The 18,172-nt window shown below is 51.6% G+C and overlaps 1 protein-coding gene across 8 annotated transcripts in view; it reads left to right on the forward strand.

Annotated features, from left to right (window-relative positions):
- The window catches only part of TCOF1 (treacle ribosome biogenesis factor 1), a 48,473-nt gene that overhangs the window by 17,535 nt on the left and 12,766 nt on the right, over positions 1 to 18,172 (forward strand). For 6 of the 8 annotated variants that reach the window (XM_064278185.1, XM_064278190.1, XM_064278192.1 and 3 more), the window contains 10 exons: positions 3,697 to 3,921; positions 4,025 to 4,213; positions 4,419 to 4,625; positions 6,885 to 7,010; positions 12,456 to 12,642; positions 13,931 to 14,016; positions 15,504 to 15,617; positions 16,022 to 16,268; positions 16,515 to 16,597; positions 17,118 to 17,298. In XM_064278185.1, the coding sequence (XP_064134255.1) occupies positions 3,697 to 3,921; positions 4,025 to 4,213; positions 4,419 to 4,625; positions 6,885 to 7,010; positions 12,456 to 12,642; positions 13,931 to 14,016; positions 15,504 to 15,617; positions 16,022 to 16,268; positions 16,515 to 16,597; positions 17,118 to 17,298 (1,645 nt within the window). Of the gene's footprint in view, positions 1 to 3,696; positions 3,922 to 4,024; positions 4,214 to 4,418; positions 4,626 to 6,884; positions 7,011 to 12,455; positions 12,643 to 13,930; positions 14,017 to 15,503; positions 15,618 to 16,021; positions 16,269 to 16,514; positions 16,598 to 17,117; positions 17,299 to 18,172 lie in introns of those variants that run through there. The other 2 variants (XM_064278174.1, XM_064278200.1) reach the window with 2 other exon arrangements.

Consider the following 18,172-nt stretch of genomic DNA (forward strand, 5'->3'; position numbering starts at 1 on the left):
TGACCTGGCCCTCAGAAAGCTCCCAGCCTAGTTGGAGGGGACATGAACATGTACACAGGTTATTCCAGCATGGTGTGAGAAGGATGGTGTTAGAGAATATATACCTGGGCTAGCACAGCATGGCAAGTGATAATGTCTAGAGGGTTTTCAGGAGGGAAGGAATGGCATCTAGACCGTGGGCTGAAAGAGCTGACCAGATGAAGTGGAGGGGCAGAATGTTGCAGGCAGAGAAACCAGCCTGTGCGAAGGCCAGGGGCTGGGAAGGTGCCTGGCTCAGCTGAGTTGAAGCAGAAAAGAACGGCAGGAGGTTTAGAGCCAGACCACCTGGATCCAAGTCTGGCTCTGTGTCCCAGCTGATCTTAGGCAAGTGATAGAATCCACTGGTGCCTCATTGACTCTTCTGTATATTGGAAATTGACCCTCACAGTGTTGGGAGAGAATTTAAGGCGATCTCCCCTCTCGTACCAGCAAGCCTTGTCACTGTGAGGTGGGCCAGGCCAGTGTGGAACAGAATCAAGAGTCATCTCCCAGCCTGGAAGAGCTGGGACAAGTGGAGATAGCTCCCTCTCTGTACTCACCCACCCACAATTTATTATTTTTTAATTGTTACTTTTTTTTTTTTTAGTAACCACTCAGAAATTAGTCATTTCTTTTCCCTCTGTACCAGAGCACACATTTCTATGGATTTTTTTTATCCCCCTCACCATTGGCTTATATGACCCATAGTCCTATGATTCCTCAAGTGAGGTTTTAAACTATCTATGCCTACGCCCCTTCCTGAGATGCTACAGGCTCCTCTCCCCTTTCTTTAAGGCATAGACACCTTTAGACCCAGTCCCTTATTAAGTTTTATTTTGCAGAGCATTTAAATATTTGCCTTTCCCTCTGAGCCTCCCACCTGTGCTATGAGGTAGATGATTCATTTGCTTTGGTTTCTGGGAGAGGAAATTAGAACTTAGAGGGTTGTTTGGTGATGTGCTCCAACTCAGCCAGCCAGCCGAGGGTCAAAGTTGGACCTGTGCCCCAAGGCTCCTGCCTGGAAAGCCTTTGCCCTTCCCACTTCCTTTTGCCATATCCTTGGCCCAGACTTCCTCCAGCCAAGGAGATGATTCCGCCTTTGCGCCTGACTTTCTCCCAGGGTGAAAAGTAGAGCTGCTGTTCCCTCTCTGGGGGCCTAGCTTTTTAGACAGATACCCTGTCAGAACAGGTGCCTCTCCTAGCTTCCAGAAGCTAGAAGAGCCTCCACTACAACAGGCTGGGCTGATAGGAGGAGTCTTGCGGACCACCTTCTTTTCCTTGCCTTCGTCTGTAAAATAACGACAGTAACTGTGTCCATTTTGTGGGGTTATTACATGGATTAAGTGAGATAAGACTTGCATGGCCTCACCCTCAAAATGCTTGTACACACTAAATGGGTCCCACACTGTGCTCAGCATTTCCAGGGTCAGAGATGAGCCAGACCAGGTCAGTGATCTACTGAGGGATTCCCAGCCCGCTCAAAGTAAACTACCATTTAGGAATTGAGGCTCGAAACAAGCAAATCTAAAAAAGTAGCAAAGACTGAGGATTGGTATGTCTGAGACTCAGGAAAGAGATCATTCAGGATATAAATGTCCTAGGAAGACAACTCTAGTGTGAGAAGGGCATGAGAGACGCTCAGTTAGTGTCTGGTGAATGACTGAACGAATGCTGGAGCGCCTCTGGGCCTGACCTTGTGTTGTGTGTTGATCTTACATCCTGTCACTTTGTTAAACTTCCTTATGAGTCCTGGTGGCTTTTGTAGATTCCTTAGAAATTTTTGCATATAGATCATGTTGACTGCAAATAAAAAGTTATACTTTTTCCTTTCCCCCGGGTGTCTTTTATTTATTTATTGGCTAGAACCTCTTGAATGATGTTGAATGGTAGTGGTGAAAGTGACATCCTTGCCTTGTTTCTGACCTTAAGTGGGAAGCATTCAGTCTTTGACCAGTAAGTGTGGTGTTAGCTGTAAGCTTTTCATAGATGCCTTTCTCAGGTTGAGGAAGTCCCCTTCTATTCCTAGTTTGTTGAGAGTTCTTATCAATTTTGCCAAATGCTTTTTCTGTGTCTATCAAGATGATCGTATGATTTTGTTCTTTATTAATATAATAGTGATTAATATGATGGTATTGATTTTTCAGGTATTAAGTCAACCATTTATTCTTGGAATAAACCCTCTTGGTCATGGTGTATGTGCTTTTTATTTGTTACTGGATTTGGTTTCCTGATTTGTTTAAAAAATGTTCGTGTCTGTGTTTGTAAGGAAAATCAGTGTGTAGTTTTCTCTTGATGTCTTTGTCTGTCTTTGATATCTGGGTGATATTGGCCTCATAAAATGAGTTGGGAGGTATTCCCTCCTCCTCTGGTTTCTGAGTTTGTGTAGAATTGGTATTACTTCTTTCTAAAATGTTTGATAACATTCACCAGTGAAGCCATATGGGCCTGGGCTCTTTTTGTGTGGGGGAAGATTTTTAATTACTAAATGAATTTTTTAAATTGATATTGGCCTGTTCATATTTTTATTTCTTCTTGAGTCAGTTTTGATAGTATGTGTCTTTTTAGCAATTTCTTTCATCTAACCAAAACCAAAAAACCAAACCCAGTGCCATTGAGTTGATTCCAACTCATAGCAACCCAATAGGACAGAGTAGAACTGCCCCATAGAGTTTCCAAGGAGCATCTGGTGGATTTGAACTGCCATCCCTTTGGTTAGCAGCCGTAGCACTTAACCACTACGCCACCAGGGTTTCCTTCTTTCATCTAAGTTGTCTAATTTGTTGGCATAAAGGTGCTCATAATATTCACTTATAATCCTTCTCATTTCTATAAGGTCTGTAGTGATGTCCCCCTTTCTTACCTGACTTTTGGTAATTTGTGTCTTCTCTTTTTCTTGGTCAGTCTAGCTAAAGATTTATCAATTTTGTCCTTTTCAAAGAACCAACTTTAGATTTTATTGATTTCCTCTATTGTTTTCCTATTTCATTGGTTTCCACTCTGATCTTTATTATTTCTCCCTATATTTTGGGTTTGGTTTGTTCTTTTTCTAGCTTCTTGAGGTTGAATCTTTGTCGATTGGTTTTAGCTCTTTCTAATGTAAATATTTAAAGTTATAAATTTCCCTCTAAGGACTGCATTAGCTTCATCCCATGAATTTTTAAATGTTGTATTTTCATTTTCATTCTTTGACTCATTGATTACTTAGAAGGGGTTGTTTAATTTTCATATTTGGTGGAATTCCCAGATTTCTTCATGTTGTTGATAAACATAAGCAATGACTTATGGAGACCCCATGTGTGTCAGAGTAGAATTGCTCTCCAATATAATGGAGTTTCAATGGCCGCTTTTTGGGAAGTAGATCACCAGGCCTTTCTTCCGAGGCACCTATGAGTGAATTTGAACTGCCAATCTTTCGGTTAGGAGCTGAGCTAGCTTTTAATCATTTGTATCACCCAGGGACTCTTGAATAACCCCATAGGTCAGCCTTATATTATGCCCATTTTACAGAGGAGGAAACTGAGGCCAGTGAGGGCAAGTGACTTGCTTAGGCTCACACCACTATTAATTGGGGATCCAGAATCCAAAGTCAGACATTCCAACTCCAGAGTCAGTGTTCTCAGCTAACTGCTTTCCTGCTGCTCACGTTCTTGCTTCTGTAATCCTCTTTTCTCCTTCCAGGTGAAGGCCTCAGTGAAAACTCCTCAGATCAAAGCCAACCCAGCTTCTCCCAGAGTGTCTTCAGTCAAAGCGGCAGCATCAACTTCTGGAAAAGCAATCACTACAGGTGTTCAAGCCAAACTGGTATCACCGGCTAAGGCCAGTGGGGCCAAAGCCACAAGAGAGTTGGGGCAGAGAGGAGGACGACCGAGCAGTGAACCCACCCCAGATAAGGGTCCCACACAGGTGGGAGTGATTTCTTTACAATTGTGCCATGGGTGGGAGCTTAACCTCAAAGGAACCATGCTGTTCACTTCTTTCTCCAACACTGCTATCTCCTTGCATTCAGGTAAAGCCGCCGATGAGAACCCCTCAAAGCAGTGCCATCTTGGTGCAGGGCCAGGTGTCTGTGCCAGCTGTGGGGAAGGCAGTGGCTGTAGCAGCCCCGGCCAAGACAGGGGCAGTCAGGGGGCCCCAGGAGGAGGACTCAGGGAGCAGCGAGGAGGAGTCAGACAGTGAGGAAGAGGCTCCAGCTCAGGTGAGGCCCAGGGGAGGGGCAGAGGGCAGCCCTGTGCTTCCCTGCTGGCAGACTGTGCCTCCTCCTCTGTGCCATGAGCCCCAGGTGTGCCTCAGGCTGCAGCTCCTGCCAACAGTTCGCATATCTTTGCCCGATCAATCTCCTGTGTCTCCACACACACCTGCCCTCTAGACTCCCTCCCCTGATTCTATCCCTCTCACTCCAGGCGAAGCCCTCAAGGAAAGCCCCCCAGGTCAAAGCTGCCTCAGCCTCCACCAAGGGATCCCCAGGGAAAGGGGCTGCCCCAGCAGCCCCTGGGAAGACAGGGCCTACAGCCACCAAGGCAGGGCAGCTGAAGGAGGACTCAGAGAACAGCAGCGAGGAGGAGTCGGACAGCGAGGAGGAGGCACCAGCAGCTGTGACACCCGCCCAGGTGAGACCTAATGAGGAGGCAGCTAGGTCTCCCAGCCACCTGCACCTGCTCTTCCTTGGTCAGAACTTGGGTTCAGGGCCAGGCAGGAAGGAAGACCACCAATTAAGGCCTTGACTGCAGGATCTCTTCCCCAACTGCTGTCCTCCATGTATCCTTAGGTGAAACCTGTTGTGAAAACCCCCCAAACCAACACTTCCCCAGTGACAGATGTCACAGGCACTCCCGTGTCTACCAAGGCCTCCACAGCACGAGCAGACACACCAGCCCTCTGGAAGGCTAAACCAGCAACTTCCACCAAGGCAAACAAGACGAAGAATCCAAAGATATCAGAGTTAGGGATGAGGAGGCTTGGTCTATGGTGCAGATGCCTCAGGCCCAGGGAAAGTAGAGGAAGTCATATCCCTCACCTGGGTTTTGGGGCCTCACCTGGGAAGGTGCAGCTGCCTAGGGAGGGCTCATCTGACTAATTGTGAAGATGACTCTAGGGAATGGGAAGAGAAGGAATGAGAAGCCATCTTTGACCAGGACCATTTTCCCTCTGTTTCAACATGGTGGCTGTGTCCTACAGAAGTCCGGGGTAACAGACTCTAGTACATGTAGTGCCCAGGTAGAAGTGATAGATGGCAACTGACATTCAGCCTTAGTGTCAGGAGAGACAGTAGGGAGTAGTGGCAATTAGGGCAAATGGAGAGCCCTTGCCCCATCTAGAGGGACAGCTCCTATCAGCTGGAGCTGATCGTGACCTTGTGGAAATGTACCTCAATGTGGCCAGGTCTTCCGTTTCTTAAGAGGAGCTGGAAATCCGGCACCAGGCCACCTGCCATCCTCTCCTAGGTTTCTGTTTTAAATTGGTTACTGTATCAGTGAGGATGTCCTCCGCTGCAGGAGAAAACCCAGTTCAAAAGAGCTTGAATGGTAAGGGGATTGACTATGTCACAATGCAAGAAGTCCCAGAGTAGGGTAGCTGTTGCTGTTGTTATGTACTGTCGAGGCAGTTCTGACTCACAGTGACCCTGTGTATAACAGGTGGCTATAAAGGCAGTTAGTTCAGCAGTTCAGTATTATTGGCAACCTGAATTTCTTCTGTCTTTATGTTCTAGCAGCCTCATTGTCACAGGAGGGCTGCTGTGGCTCCTGGAGAGCTAGGAGATCCCCCAGCCGACTTCCATTTAGGTCTCCTTGGCCAGACTTAGGGCACATGCTCCTCCTGCAAAGCCAGTCAGTGAGGAGGGGCCTGGCGTGCACATGATTGGCTGGAAGAAGGGATCACCTTTCCCAAAGCATGTGATAGGGGGTTTGTTAGCAAGGAAGACGTGGGGGTGTTGCCGTTGGGGAGGCAGCCAACAGTGTGCACTGTAGTTCCCTTTTAAACATTGGAAAATGACACGTACAGATCAGGGTCTTCTAGCCTCTCTTGAGAAATTAGAAGCTTGGGCAACCTGGGTCCCACTTTTCTGAGTGGAACTGCATAGTGAGAGGTGGAACCTTCGTGCAGGTAGGAAAGCACAGGGCTGCCCTCTGCCCCTCCTGGCATCACTACCAGTGCTGCCTTCTCACTGTCTGACAATACATCCTTGTTCTCTGAGTCCTCTTCCTCTGGCCTCCTGACAACAGTTCCCACCAAACCAAAAAACCGGTTGCTGTCAAGGAGACACCAACGCATGGTGACCCCACGTGTGTCAGAGTAGGACCGTGCTCCATAGGGTTTTCAGTGGCTTATTTTTCAGAAGTAGATCGCCAGGCCTTTCTTTTGAGGTGCCTCTGGGTGAATTCAAACCTTCAGCTTTTCAGCTAGCAGCCGAGCATTGTTAACGGTTTGTACCACACAGGGACTTCTCTCACCAAGCCAGCCCCCTCATTTATGCTTGGCCTGGCAGGAGGGGATGGCATTCATTGGAGTGCTGTTAACTGGGAGTGTCACAACCAGGTGTGAGCTGTGCGTGGGCCACTTGATCACTCCTGCATCCTTGTCCCAGGCTGCTGTCACCTCTCCTTCAGGCCCTCAGCCAGCGGCACTCCAGCCATCAGGTTCTAGTTGCATCTGAGTCATAGGTCCGTTTCATGTTCAGAGTCAGCTCTGGAGAGAACATAGCGGGGGTGGAAGCCTGTGTTTCCAGTGGCTCTGGGGTGTGCTGGGCCAGCAGCTGCCCTCTGTGTGTGCAGGAAGGGAGAGCCAGAGCCCGTGAGGACCAGTCTTCCTGGTCCTTCAACTGTGCTCTCTTCAGCTAATGTCCCCCACTCCTCAATGTGCTTGTTCAGATCTTGTCCCCTCGGAAGGAGGATAACTGCAAACCTGCCAGAAGCAAGACCCTGGCCCCAGCACCCCCAGAGAAGAACGCAGAGGGGTCCTCAGAGAGCAGTGAGGAGGAGCTGCCATCAGGCCAGGTAGGCCGTGCCGGGGCAGCAAGCCTTTTGTGGATGAGGGCAAATGTGCCCCTGTGGAAAACCTTGCCTCCCTCCTTACATTTAAACAGCACTTCACAGTTTCCAGAGCTCTTTCCTATGTGTGAGCCGTTCTTCTTTACAGTAACCCCATGAGGTAGGGAGAATTGTGTAGTTGGACATACAGGCTTCAGAGCCAGACAACATAGGGTCAAATCCTGGCTTTGCCACCCAAACTCCATGACCCTGGTCAAACGCCACAACCATGCTGAGGCTGAGGTGTTTTAGCTGTAAAATGGGGAATAACGATGCCCTTCTCTTGCTGTGTACCATCCCCACCCAGTACGTGGTACCTGTTAACAGGAAACCAGGTAGTGTTGTTTCAGTTGACAAGAATCAAGGCCCTAAGAGTTGAAGTGGTTTTCCCAGATTCTCATGACCTATAAGAGGCTGAGAAAGGGCATAAACAGTGACCCCTGGCTCCTGTATGTCCCTGTTTCCTGGTTGGAGCTGAGTGCCTTCTCTGCAGGGTCCACCAGGACCCCATAGGCCTCACCTGAGACCCTTGCTCAAGATCCTGCAGCACACCTTCCCATTGCTTCTCTGTACCAGGAGCTTAAAGCTCCAGCAGCCCAAGTCAGTCGGGCTGGCGTGGCCCAGGCCACTGTGTGAACCCCAGGCCGTCCCAGTGGCTACACTGCCCTTTGTCCTCCTCTAGCCTCAGGCCCCTGGAGTCTTCCACCAGGTTCCTCAGCCTGCCGTTCCCCTCTCAGGACCTAACCAGAGATGCTGGAATCTTCCCACCCCCACAGGCTGGTGGGGGCCTTTAACTGTCTCCTCTTACATAGCACATATTACGTCCATATTGTTCATTCCTCAGGGCAGGCAACTGCTGCTTGTACCACTCCAGTGACGGGGTGCTCATTGCCTTTCTCTTCTCAACAGAATGTTGTTGTTGCATGCCGCTGAGTCAATTCTGATTCATAGCGACCCTATAGGACAGAGTAGAACTGCCCCATAGGGTTTCCAAGGCTGTAATCTTTTTTGGAGCAGACTACCACATCTTTCTGCCATAGAGCAGCTGGTTGGTTTGAACTGCCAACCTTTCAGCTGGCAGCCGAGCACTTAACCACTGCGCCACCAGGGCTTCTTAGTTCCGACTCATGGCAACCCTGTAGAACAGAGTAGAACTGTCCATAGGGTTCCCTAGGCTGTAATCTTTATGGGAACAGATTGCCAGATCTTTCCTCCCTTGAAGCTGCTAATGGGTTTGAACCCCTGACCTTTCAGTTAGCAGCCGAGTGCCTTACTGTTGTGCCTCCAGGGCTCCTTCTCAACAGCACTGATTACAAAAATATTAATGAACAACTCTAGCTGGCATTATTGGTCACTTACTGTGTGCCAGTCACTGTACTAAGCCCTACGCTTGTGTCACTCTGTGTAGTGCCCACAACAGCCCTGTGAGAATAGGTCTTTTTGTTATTCTCATCTTGAGGAGGGAATGAGGCTTGGAGAAGTCGAGTGATCTGTCGCAGCATCACGTAGCCTAGTGGGCGGACCTGGCGTGTGAATCCAGGCAGACCACCCTGACCCACCACCCGGCGGGCCCCCGACACCGGGGACTCTCTTCCCTGGGGAAGGAAGAAAGCAAGCAGGCGCGTGGGCCTCACCCTCTTTGTGGAGTCCTCTCTGAGTGGGATCTAAACAGCTGGGAGGGAGGGGGCTGCTTGTCTTTCTCTGCGGGGGCGGACTAACACAATTAAAATGAACATCATGCTTAAATTGAACCATTTAATTGGTACGTTAGTCCTGAATATTCTGGAGTCCCTATTAAAAAAGAAGAAAGTCGGCAGTGTGCGCATTCCCCCAGGAAGACTCAGGGAAGACGGGCTCAGCCTGGGACTGCTGCAGCCTCCGCCTAACTGGGGGATTTTTAGCTCCTTAATCCCCGCTCTCTAATTATGATTATTACCGTCATTATGCATTTATCAAACACTTGTCTGTTGACAGGTTTCATTCTCTGTTTTTATTATTAGCCCATCGATGCTGGGGTGGTGGGCAGAGTCCCCAGGCTGGGAGGCAGAGGAAGGGATTATGGCTCCATTCCCAGGCCCCCTGACTGTGCCTCAGTCTCCCCACCTGCAGGAGGAGCCCACTGTCCTACGCTGAGAGACACTTCAGGGGGTTAGTCTCTGTCTCAGCCCTGTTAGTGCTGAGCGTACACCTCAGGCCAGGGTCTTTGCTGGGGCCTGGGCTGTGCACCAAATGAAAAAAGACATAGGCCCTGCTCTCAGAGCTTCAGGTCAAGTCAGAGAGGAGGGGACCTGTAAGAAACTAAACTGGGTTGTGAAATCAGGGGCCTAACATGTTCGATCCTGGAAAGAGCTCCTGCCTGGGGCCTAGAGAGCTCACTTCTTGTCCTGGCTCTGGCTCCAGTCTGCTGGGAGCCTTGGTGAGGCTGCTTGTCCCATGGCGGGTGCTGGAGAAGGATACTCATGGCAGCCTTCTCAAACCCTGGTATATGAGGATCCCTGGGGCTAGTTTCTCAGCCCTCTGGGGTGGGGCTGGCCCAGGACCTGTTAACCAGTCCCCAGGCAATTGTGGGAGAGTCTTGGAGCTCTGTCACCTTGGGTGCCTTTGGGCTGTGTCCTTTGCCTGGGGTCAGCGGCCCCCCACCCCCACTCTGCCCTGACTTGCTCGAATGAGGGCAAGGTTGTGCTGAGCTCCACTGGGACAGTGGGTGGTGGGTGCTGCCTGAAAGGCCCCCAAGGTTGGTTCCGACGTGGTGGGCCCTGCAGGCAGGTCAGGGTCCCTGGATCCTGAGGCTGCACAGCCCAGTGTTGTCCAGCCAATGGATGGTTTCACCGTTGCAGCCTCTGGTCAGTTTTCTCTGACCTCCCCCGAAGGAAGCCCTTGTTCGGCACCCCTGTGTTTACTGTGCTTTGCAGTTTCCAAAGTACAGTAGAACCCCTCCAGTGAGTGAGGCCAGGCTGGTATTACCAGCGTTCCGTTCAGCAAAAGGGGAAACTGAGGCTGAAGCTCAGGGGCTTGAGTACACAGTGAAGTCGTGGCTGAGGTGGCAGCATAGCCCACCTCCTTGAGCTCTGCAGACTGTCTTTGTGCTCCTGCCCCAAAAGTGTTCCTCAGTGGTCCCCTTGGGCCCCACCCTCTGTAGCAGGCCCCCTGCACCACCCTCCTCCCACAGCCCAGAGGCCGGGGTGGGGTGGCGTGGGCAGGTGGAGCTAGGAGAAGGAGACATTTGCTGCTGAGCTGCTTTTAACATCCCGAGACGCTATTGTTTGCCTCGGTGGGTTCGTTGCCTCTCTTGGTCCCCAACAATCTGTTCCTCTGTCTTCTCGCATATATATAGATCCCCCCTCCCTCAACTGTATGCCTTCTCCCACTTCCCATCCTTCTCTCTTTCATCATGCGGGAAGGAAGGCTCTGGAAGTGGCAGATCAGAGCAGCCGTGGAGGAGGCAGTTTGACAGGGCTAGGAAGGGCCTAAGCCCAGCAGAGCTCCCACCCTCAAGCCCGCACCTTTCCTTTACCTTCTACTTTACCTCTGTCTGCATAGCACGCTGAGGGGGCAGGGAGGTGGGAGGTGGACAGGACGATGCAGAGGACAGAGTCTTGGGTTCCACTTGGGACCCTGCCCCTCTTGACCTCAGGCAGCGCCCTTATTTTCTGGCCCCACCTTTTCCTACTGGCCAGAGAGGGAGCAAAACTTGCCACCAGATCTGACACTGGGGACTGGAAAAGTAGACTTCCCCACTTCTTGTTTGGTGGGCTTTGTGAAAGGTTGCTGTGAGTATATAGGAAACAAAGAGAGGCCCTGCTCTGCAGTGGGCTTGTCACCGGAGCCGGCTTCCCACTGCCTGGCCTGTGGGATACCAGGGAGCTGCTGCTGCTGCTTTTTCTTTTAATGTTTTATTGGAAAATTGAAAATATACCCAAAGATAGAATAGTATAACAACCCCTGTGTACCACACCAGCCTCAACTTTTACCAATCCGTGACCAGGCACATTTCATCCAAACCCCCGCCCACCACTCACTCCCCCAGCATCCCAGATTCCTTTGAAGACAGTCCCAGGCCTATCCTCAGCATCCACCAGGATTTCAGTTGTGCAATTCTAAATGAGAACACACCCCCTTTTTTTGTAAAGCATAACCACAATACAATACCACACCTAAAAAACTTGACAATGCTTTCTTAAATCACCTACCCAGTCTTTGTTCCCATTTCCTAGGTAATGATTCTTATCCTTGATGCTTTCAAATGGGAATCCAAGTGAAGGCCACACCGTGCCTTGGTTATTAGTCTCTCAACTCTGTTAATTGATTGCTCCCTACCCTCCCCCCTGCAGTTTACTTGTTGAAGAAACTGGGTCACTGTCGGTGGGGGAAGCATCCTGGGCCTCACCCCAGGAGTGCTGCATCTGAATCTCTGGGGTGAGAACTAGATGGCTATCAACACTGACCAATCTGACCAGGGGCACAATAGATGATCCTGGTTAGAATGGGAGAAAAATACAGAACAAAACTCAAATTCTTTAAAAAAAAAAAAGTCCAGACTAACTGGACCACCTGAGACTGTCACCCTGAGACGTTCTTTAAACCTTGAACCAAAACTGTCCCAAGATCACCTTTTAACAGAAAAGCAGAGTAACCCACAAAATAAAGAATATTACCCATTAGATCAGTGCTTTACTAAAAACCATCCGTATGAGTCCAAAAGGTCAACGTTTAATCCAAAGCAAAGACAAGAAGATAAGGGGGCAGGGAAACTAAAGTACTGGAAAGGAAACAACCAGAACACAATGAGAATGTGGACACGATGTGAGAAATGTAACTAATGTCATTGATCAATTTGTGTGGAAATTGTCAAAGGGGAACCTAATTTGCTGTGTAAACTTTCACCAAAAACACAATAAAATATTATTTTAAATAAAGACTCTGGGGTGGGGCACCTAGGTTGGTAACAGCTCCCTGGGTGAATCTGACATCACCACCAGTCAAGGGGAGACACTGCTGAGAGCAGGCCTGCTCAGCAGGTGTCCGACTGCAGTCAGCAGAGGAAAGAGCACTGAATCACGGTTCTGGCCCTGGCTCCGCTTCCACTGGGCTATGTGAGCTTGGGCCACTCTCTTCTCTGGAGTTCCAGTTTTCCAATAGGTATAATAGACGTGGTACTGCTGACCTCAGGGGTTCACTGTGAGGGTAGATGGGCCCCTGTGAACTGTGAAGTGCTGTGCTGGGGCCTGGCAGGTGGGTGGCATGGGAGGGGGCTGGGAGTGCCTTGGGCAGCTAGAATAGTCTTTGACTTTGTTCAGCTGCCCCAAGTGCTTTGGACCCCTTGCCTTGTAAAACCGTCCCCCACCCTCACCTCCCCTTCCCTGGCCAAGCCTTTAATCACTGCGGGGGTGTGTTTTGTTTTTGTTTTTCAAGGTGATTAAACCCCCTCTGATTTTTGTCGACCCTAATCGTAGTCCGGCTGGCCCAGCTGCTACCCCTGCGCCAGCCCAGGCTGCGGGTGCCCCAAGGAAGGCCCGGGCCTCGGAGAGCACAGCCAGGAGCTCCTCCTCCGAGAGCGAGGATGAGGACGTGATCCCAGCCACCCAGTGCTCCACTCCTGGTGAGCGCGGCCTGTGGCGCGGTGCTTCACTGCCTGAGGCCCAGAGGGAGAGGGCCCTGGCCCGGGTCACACAGGAGACTGTTGGCCAGGAGGGGCTCGGGCCAGGTCTCTAGGCCTGCACTGCACTGCACTAGGATGCAGGGCTGGCTCAGGTGCGCAGCTCTGGAGGAACTCTTCCCAGGACTTCTCTGTGGGGGCTTTCAGGGCTGGAACCCCTACTGGTAGCTGGGAGCTATAGGGACCAGGTTTCTGCACAGCCTAAGGAAAGGCTTTATAGCAACCGACTGAACATGAAGTGAGCTGTCAGGGTGGTAGTGAGTTTGCCGTCACTGGTGGCATGTAAAGCTGGTTAGATAGTCCCTAAGCAGAGATACCATAGGAGAAGATTACACATATCAAAAGGAGACAAGACCAGATTTGGGCTTTCTTCAGCTTCTGAGAATCAGTGATTTCACCAGTGGTAGCAGAAAAATAGTTAATGTTACTGCTATTATAATGCTTTTTATGAGGAAATAGTACTTGATCTTGGTAGGACAATTAAGAAATACATATTCACACACAAAAAAATTGCCTGTAATCTTGCTACCTAGAATTACTACTGTTAGCATCTTAGAGCAGTTTAACTTTACAGAAGCCTAAAGCATACATGTGTTTTTCTAGTGAAGTCACACGTCACAGTGTTCCGTGATCTTCACTTGCTGTGTTGTAAACATCATTCCTTTGGTCATGACATATTTACAGTGTGATTTCTTCTGGCTACAAAGTAGTCCTTTGGGCGGACAGACCCTAGTTTATTTAACCAGCACCATGTTGGAGGCAGCTGAAGGCTGTTCTTTGCTGTCATAGACAGTGCTACAGTGAACATCCATGCCTGAGCTTTTGCACATGGCCGGCCATGAATCTTCCGAGGGACTGTTCTAAATTCAGGAATGTCTCCTTGGCCACCCATGTGCCAGCACCTTACTCATGAGCCACGGCCTGGCCAGCCGAGAGAGGGGACCTTGTGGAGGATTGAAGGATGGCCGGGGGCGGGGGGTGGTGATGAGGAGAAAGCCTGGGTCATGGCCCAGCAACTGTTTGATTGCCCTGCACCTCGGTTCCCTCATCTGTAAAATGGGGATTGTGAGAGCTGCTAGGAAGGCTTGGGCATGGGGATTAAAAAAGTTTTACCTGCGTAAGTGCTGAGCACTGTGCCAGGCCCTGGGAAGGGCTGAAATGGGTTTTACTGCTGCTGGGGAGGCCCTGGGACTTCTGTGCCCTGACATGTCCCCTTCCCACCCCATTTCAGTCATTAAAACCAACGTGGTAGCCAGCAGCAGCAAGGAATCCAGAGGAGTGGCGGAAGGCAAGCAGCAGAAGGTGCTAGCCCCTCAGGTACGTGGGGGCAGGGCAAGGCTGTGCGGGCCGTGGGGCCTCCCCACTCTGCCCAGCCTTACCTGCTTGCTACGCGTGGCCAACCCCTCACCCAGAGGTGGCTGCCCCACGTGGTACTCCCTTCTGCTGGAGTTGTCAGGGAGCACAATCGGGAACGCGGCATCCTTGACTCTCCTTTAGGTTTCCCAGAATGGTCAGGCTTCTGATGGGGTTTTTCTCTCTCTTGGTTTTGAAATGCCATAACAAAAGTTGTCCTTTAGAGATTTGTAATGGTGACTTGTTAGCGTTCTTCCCAGCCTAAACCTAAAAGCCAGGCAAGGTAGAATTACCGGCTCAATGTTCAGGTGATAAAACTGAGCGCCCCCCGCCAGAGAGGGTTGTGTCTGTTTTCCATCCCACTGAGAGGGAGAAGTTCCCCACCTCTCCCCCTGCTTCTGAGCACCCAGGAGAGCACTGGGGCTGACTGTAGGGGGAGTCAGGCACCCCCAGCTCAAAGGGGCTGGTGCACCACCCACTCGCTGGGCTCCCATGAGCTGAGCATGGGTGCTGGGAGGGTACTGCTCCAGAAACCTGCATCCATCTGGCCCTTCAGCCAGCAGGTGGTGCTGAGACTGCTTGTGTCAGCACAAGGCAGGCTGGGTCCCTGTCCTCATTAAGGACAAACGGGGAGGTAGCCATTCAACAAGAAAACCAAAAAAAACAAATACAGTACTCACCAAATGCGGTAGGTGCTTTGAAGGAAACAGAGAATAATGGAGTGACCCTAGGCCAGGCTCCGTCTACCTAATGCCCATTTCCCAGGTCAGGATTTTGGGCCCTTCCTTTTCTCAGGGGCCCTGGGCGGTCCTGTCTACAAGGCACCAGGGTGGTCCCTATAGGGTGCTTTGGAAAGGATGGGCAGTGGGAGGGGTGGTCTGGGAACCAGCAGCACCAAGGGGCAGAGGGACCAAAAGCTGGAATGAAGTAGCAGGGGGCGAGGGGCCACAGCACACAGAACTGGCAGCCATGGTGAGGCCAGTGTTGCAACAGAAGGTCAGTGGGAAGCCTGGAGATTTTTGGCAAGGGGTCATGCCCAGTTTCATGTTTAAGTTCTCTCTCTGGCTGCTGGTGGGTGCAGGAAGCAGAAATGCCAACAGGGAGACCGTTTAGAAGTCTGTTGCAGCCACCAGGCTAGAGGCTTGTCCCTGCTAAGGCTCAGATTGGGTGGTGGACCCTGCTGAGCTGATTCCCTCCCCTGGGCTGACGGTTGCCTTTGCACCCTTTGAGGAGGAATATCAGTAATTCATAACCTGGAGCCTGGCACCCATTTTCCACCCAGGTGGTGGCATTGCCCCGTTGCCCACCTCACAGCCCCCTGCCCAGCCCCATGGCTTCTTCTGCCTGGGTCCCCTCCCCACCGCCAGCCAGGCAGGATCTGACCAGGGTGTGGCACAGATGACATCCCCAGGACCCCTGAGTCTTATTAGGGTGCCTCTTGCTGTCCACAGGTGACAAAGAAGAACCAGGCTTCCCTTCCACTGACCCAGGCTACGCTGAAGGTCCTTGCTCAGAAGGCCAATGAGGCCCAGCCTCCTGCTGCCAGGACACAGCCTTCAAGTGGGGTGAGCTTGGGGAGTAGGCAGTTTCGTGGGCAAGTCACGTCTGAGGCTGAGGGAGCAGATCAGGAAGTGCGGAGCAGGGCCGTCAGCTCTGCTCCCAGAGAAGGTGTGGGGGCATGTGATCAAAATCCACAGTGTGGGAGGGACAACAAAGGCAAGGGATTCATCCCAGTGCCACCACTTACCTGCCCTGTGACCTCAGCATGCACGTTGACCTCCTTGGGCCTCAGTTGCCCAGTCTGTAAGCAGGGATAATGGCACCCATTTTAGGGAGTTGTGAGGGGACAAAATGAGGCTGTGTGTGTGAAGGGCCTAACAGTGCCTGGCCCTTACTGAAGTGTTAGTAAACACCAGGTATTCTTTCCCCTGATATTTTCCTTCCACTCTTTCTCCTTGTACCAAATTAGGTGGGCAGTACTCTAGGAAAATCCCCTGTGCTGAGTCCCCAGAGCAGCCCTGTCCAGGCCAGAGGCACCAACAAGCCGAAAAACCCCAAGCTTCCTGAGGCCCAGCCAGTTGCAGCCACTGCCTCAAGACACCCCAAAACCAATGCCTCTCGGACCTCAGAGGACAGTGAGGAGAGCAGTGACAGCTCTTCAGAGAGCAAGCAGGATGCTGAGGGTGCCCAGAGGGCCAAGGTGGCACACAGGCCAGGTGAGGATGCCAGGAGGGAGGGCTCAGGTGGGCCCGGAAAGGGCTGAGAGGTAGCTCTGGGCTGTGGCCTCAGCTTTTACCTCGACTTGCTCTGAGACGTTGGCCAAGTCTTCCCATACTGGCCTCGGTTTCCCCGCCTGTACAACCCCATGAGTGAACAGCTGAAGTCTTGGGCAGTAGGGTGAGGAGAATACAGAGGGGGCAGAGGCCACCTGGACTCCCAACAGAATGCCATTGCTTCTGCAGTAGGTCCAACGCCCTCCGGAAGGGAGACCTTGGTGGAAGAGACCACAGAGTCCAGTGAGGAGGAGGTGGTGGAGCCTTCCCAGGTAACTGCAAGGGGGAGGACTGGCCACCTCAGGGGTCCTGGACCACCTGGTGTAGTCTCAGGCCAAGGCTATCCCCAGGTCAGTGGTCTAGGCTCTTCCTCTTCCCAAGGGCTCTGGGCACGGGTTCCTGCTGGGCAAGGTCCTGTCTGCAAGGCACCAGAGTAGTCCTGGTTCCGGAGGTGTGGCCGTATTTCACTCTGTACAAAGGGCTGACCTTGATTTTAGCTAATACCCAAACAAAAGCCTTCTTTTTATTTTAACGAATGGAATTTCTTTTAAGATTACTATCTGTACATAGCAAGTGCTAGTGATTTTCCATCTGTATTAAATGTATCTGTCTAAAATGTGATTTAATTAAAATAGTGCAGGAAACAACCCCAAAGGGCTGGCGTGCTGGGTGGTCCTCCCTGGGCCTCAGTGCCCACCCGCTCTGCCCCAACAGCCTTCCATACAGCAGGCCAGGCAGAGGCAGGGTGGGGTGGGGTGGGGTCTGGACCTCTTTCACACTGGGCTTCTTCAGTCTCTCCTCTCAGGTTATGTGACCCCTGGGGTGACCCCAGCCAATTCCCAGGCTTCCAAGGCCACTCCCAGGCCAGGCCCCAACCCCTCAGTTTCTTCTACTCTGGCCACCAAAGATGCCCTGGACGGCAAGATGGATCCAGAGTCCCAACAAGCAGTAGCCACCATGTCCCCTAAAACAGGTGAGTCGAGGACTGCAGGAGGGACACAGCAGGACACAGAGGGACAGTCCCACCAATATGGTCCTGTCTGCCACCAGGCCCTCTCTGAGTGGGGCCTTCTATCCCTTCATCAGACCTGAGGTGCTCATCAAAGTGTACGTGGGGCCCACCCCTAGGGATCTGACTCTGGTCTGGGACAGCCTGGAAGTCAGGGTTTATTCAGCCTGGGAGGATACTGATGACCCCTGTATTTGCGGAAGCAGTACCCATTGACTTATGGAGGAGGCCTTGGCTCTGACAACTGTCCCTACTGGGATTTCTTCCAGCAAATGGTTGAGCTGGGCTCTTAGTGTGGGGTATAGGGACTTATAGGGTAGCTCAGAGAAGTCTGTGAGCCACATTTAGAGGAGTCTCCAACATGTGGAGAAGACCCCAGAGCCATGGCCTGGCTCCCTGGGCCTCTTGTGTCTTAACCATACAAGGCAGGGTTGACACACATGGAAAATAGAAGCACAGGGTTTGGGGTGCAGACCAGAGTACATAGGATGCTCTTCGAGGTTGCAGGTCAGCAGCCCAGAACGTCAGCCATCCCGGAGCCTGTCAGAGTTAAAGAGACAGGTACTCAGCTAGGTACCCTGAGACAGCTCTTGGAGTTCCCCAGCCGTGGTGGTCTAGGGTGTTTATAGGCAGGAAGCACGGAGATGGGCAGTAGAGGAAGGGGTTACCAGGTGAGCTGTGCCCTCCTCAGCTTCCCTCCCCAGCCAGCTCCTGCTCTTGCAAAGAATCACCAAAGGGCCGAATTGGGCCTCATCTGCAGGAACAGGCTCCCAGAGCCCCTCTGCTCAGCCTGGCCGGCCCACCTCACCAAGCCCACCACAGCTCTGGAGCCAGAAGC

The sequence above is a fragment of the Loxodonta africana genome, chromosome 2 (assembly GCF_030014295.1).
Source record: "Loxodonta africana isolate mLoxAfr1 chromosome 2, mLoxAfr1.hap2, whole genome shotgun sequence".
In the NCBI taxonomy this organism is placed as follows: Eukaryota; Metazoa; Chordata; class Mammalia; order Proboscidea; family Elephantidae; genus Loxodonta; species Loxodonta africana.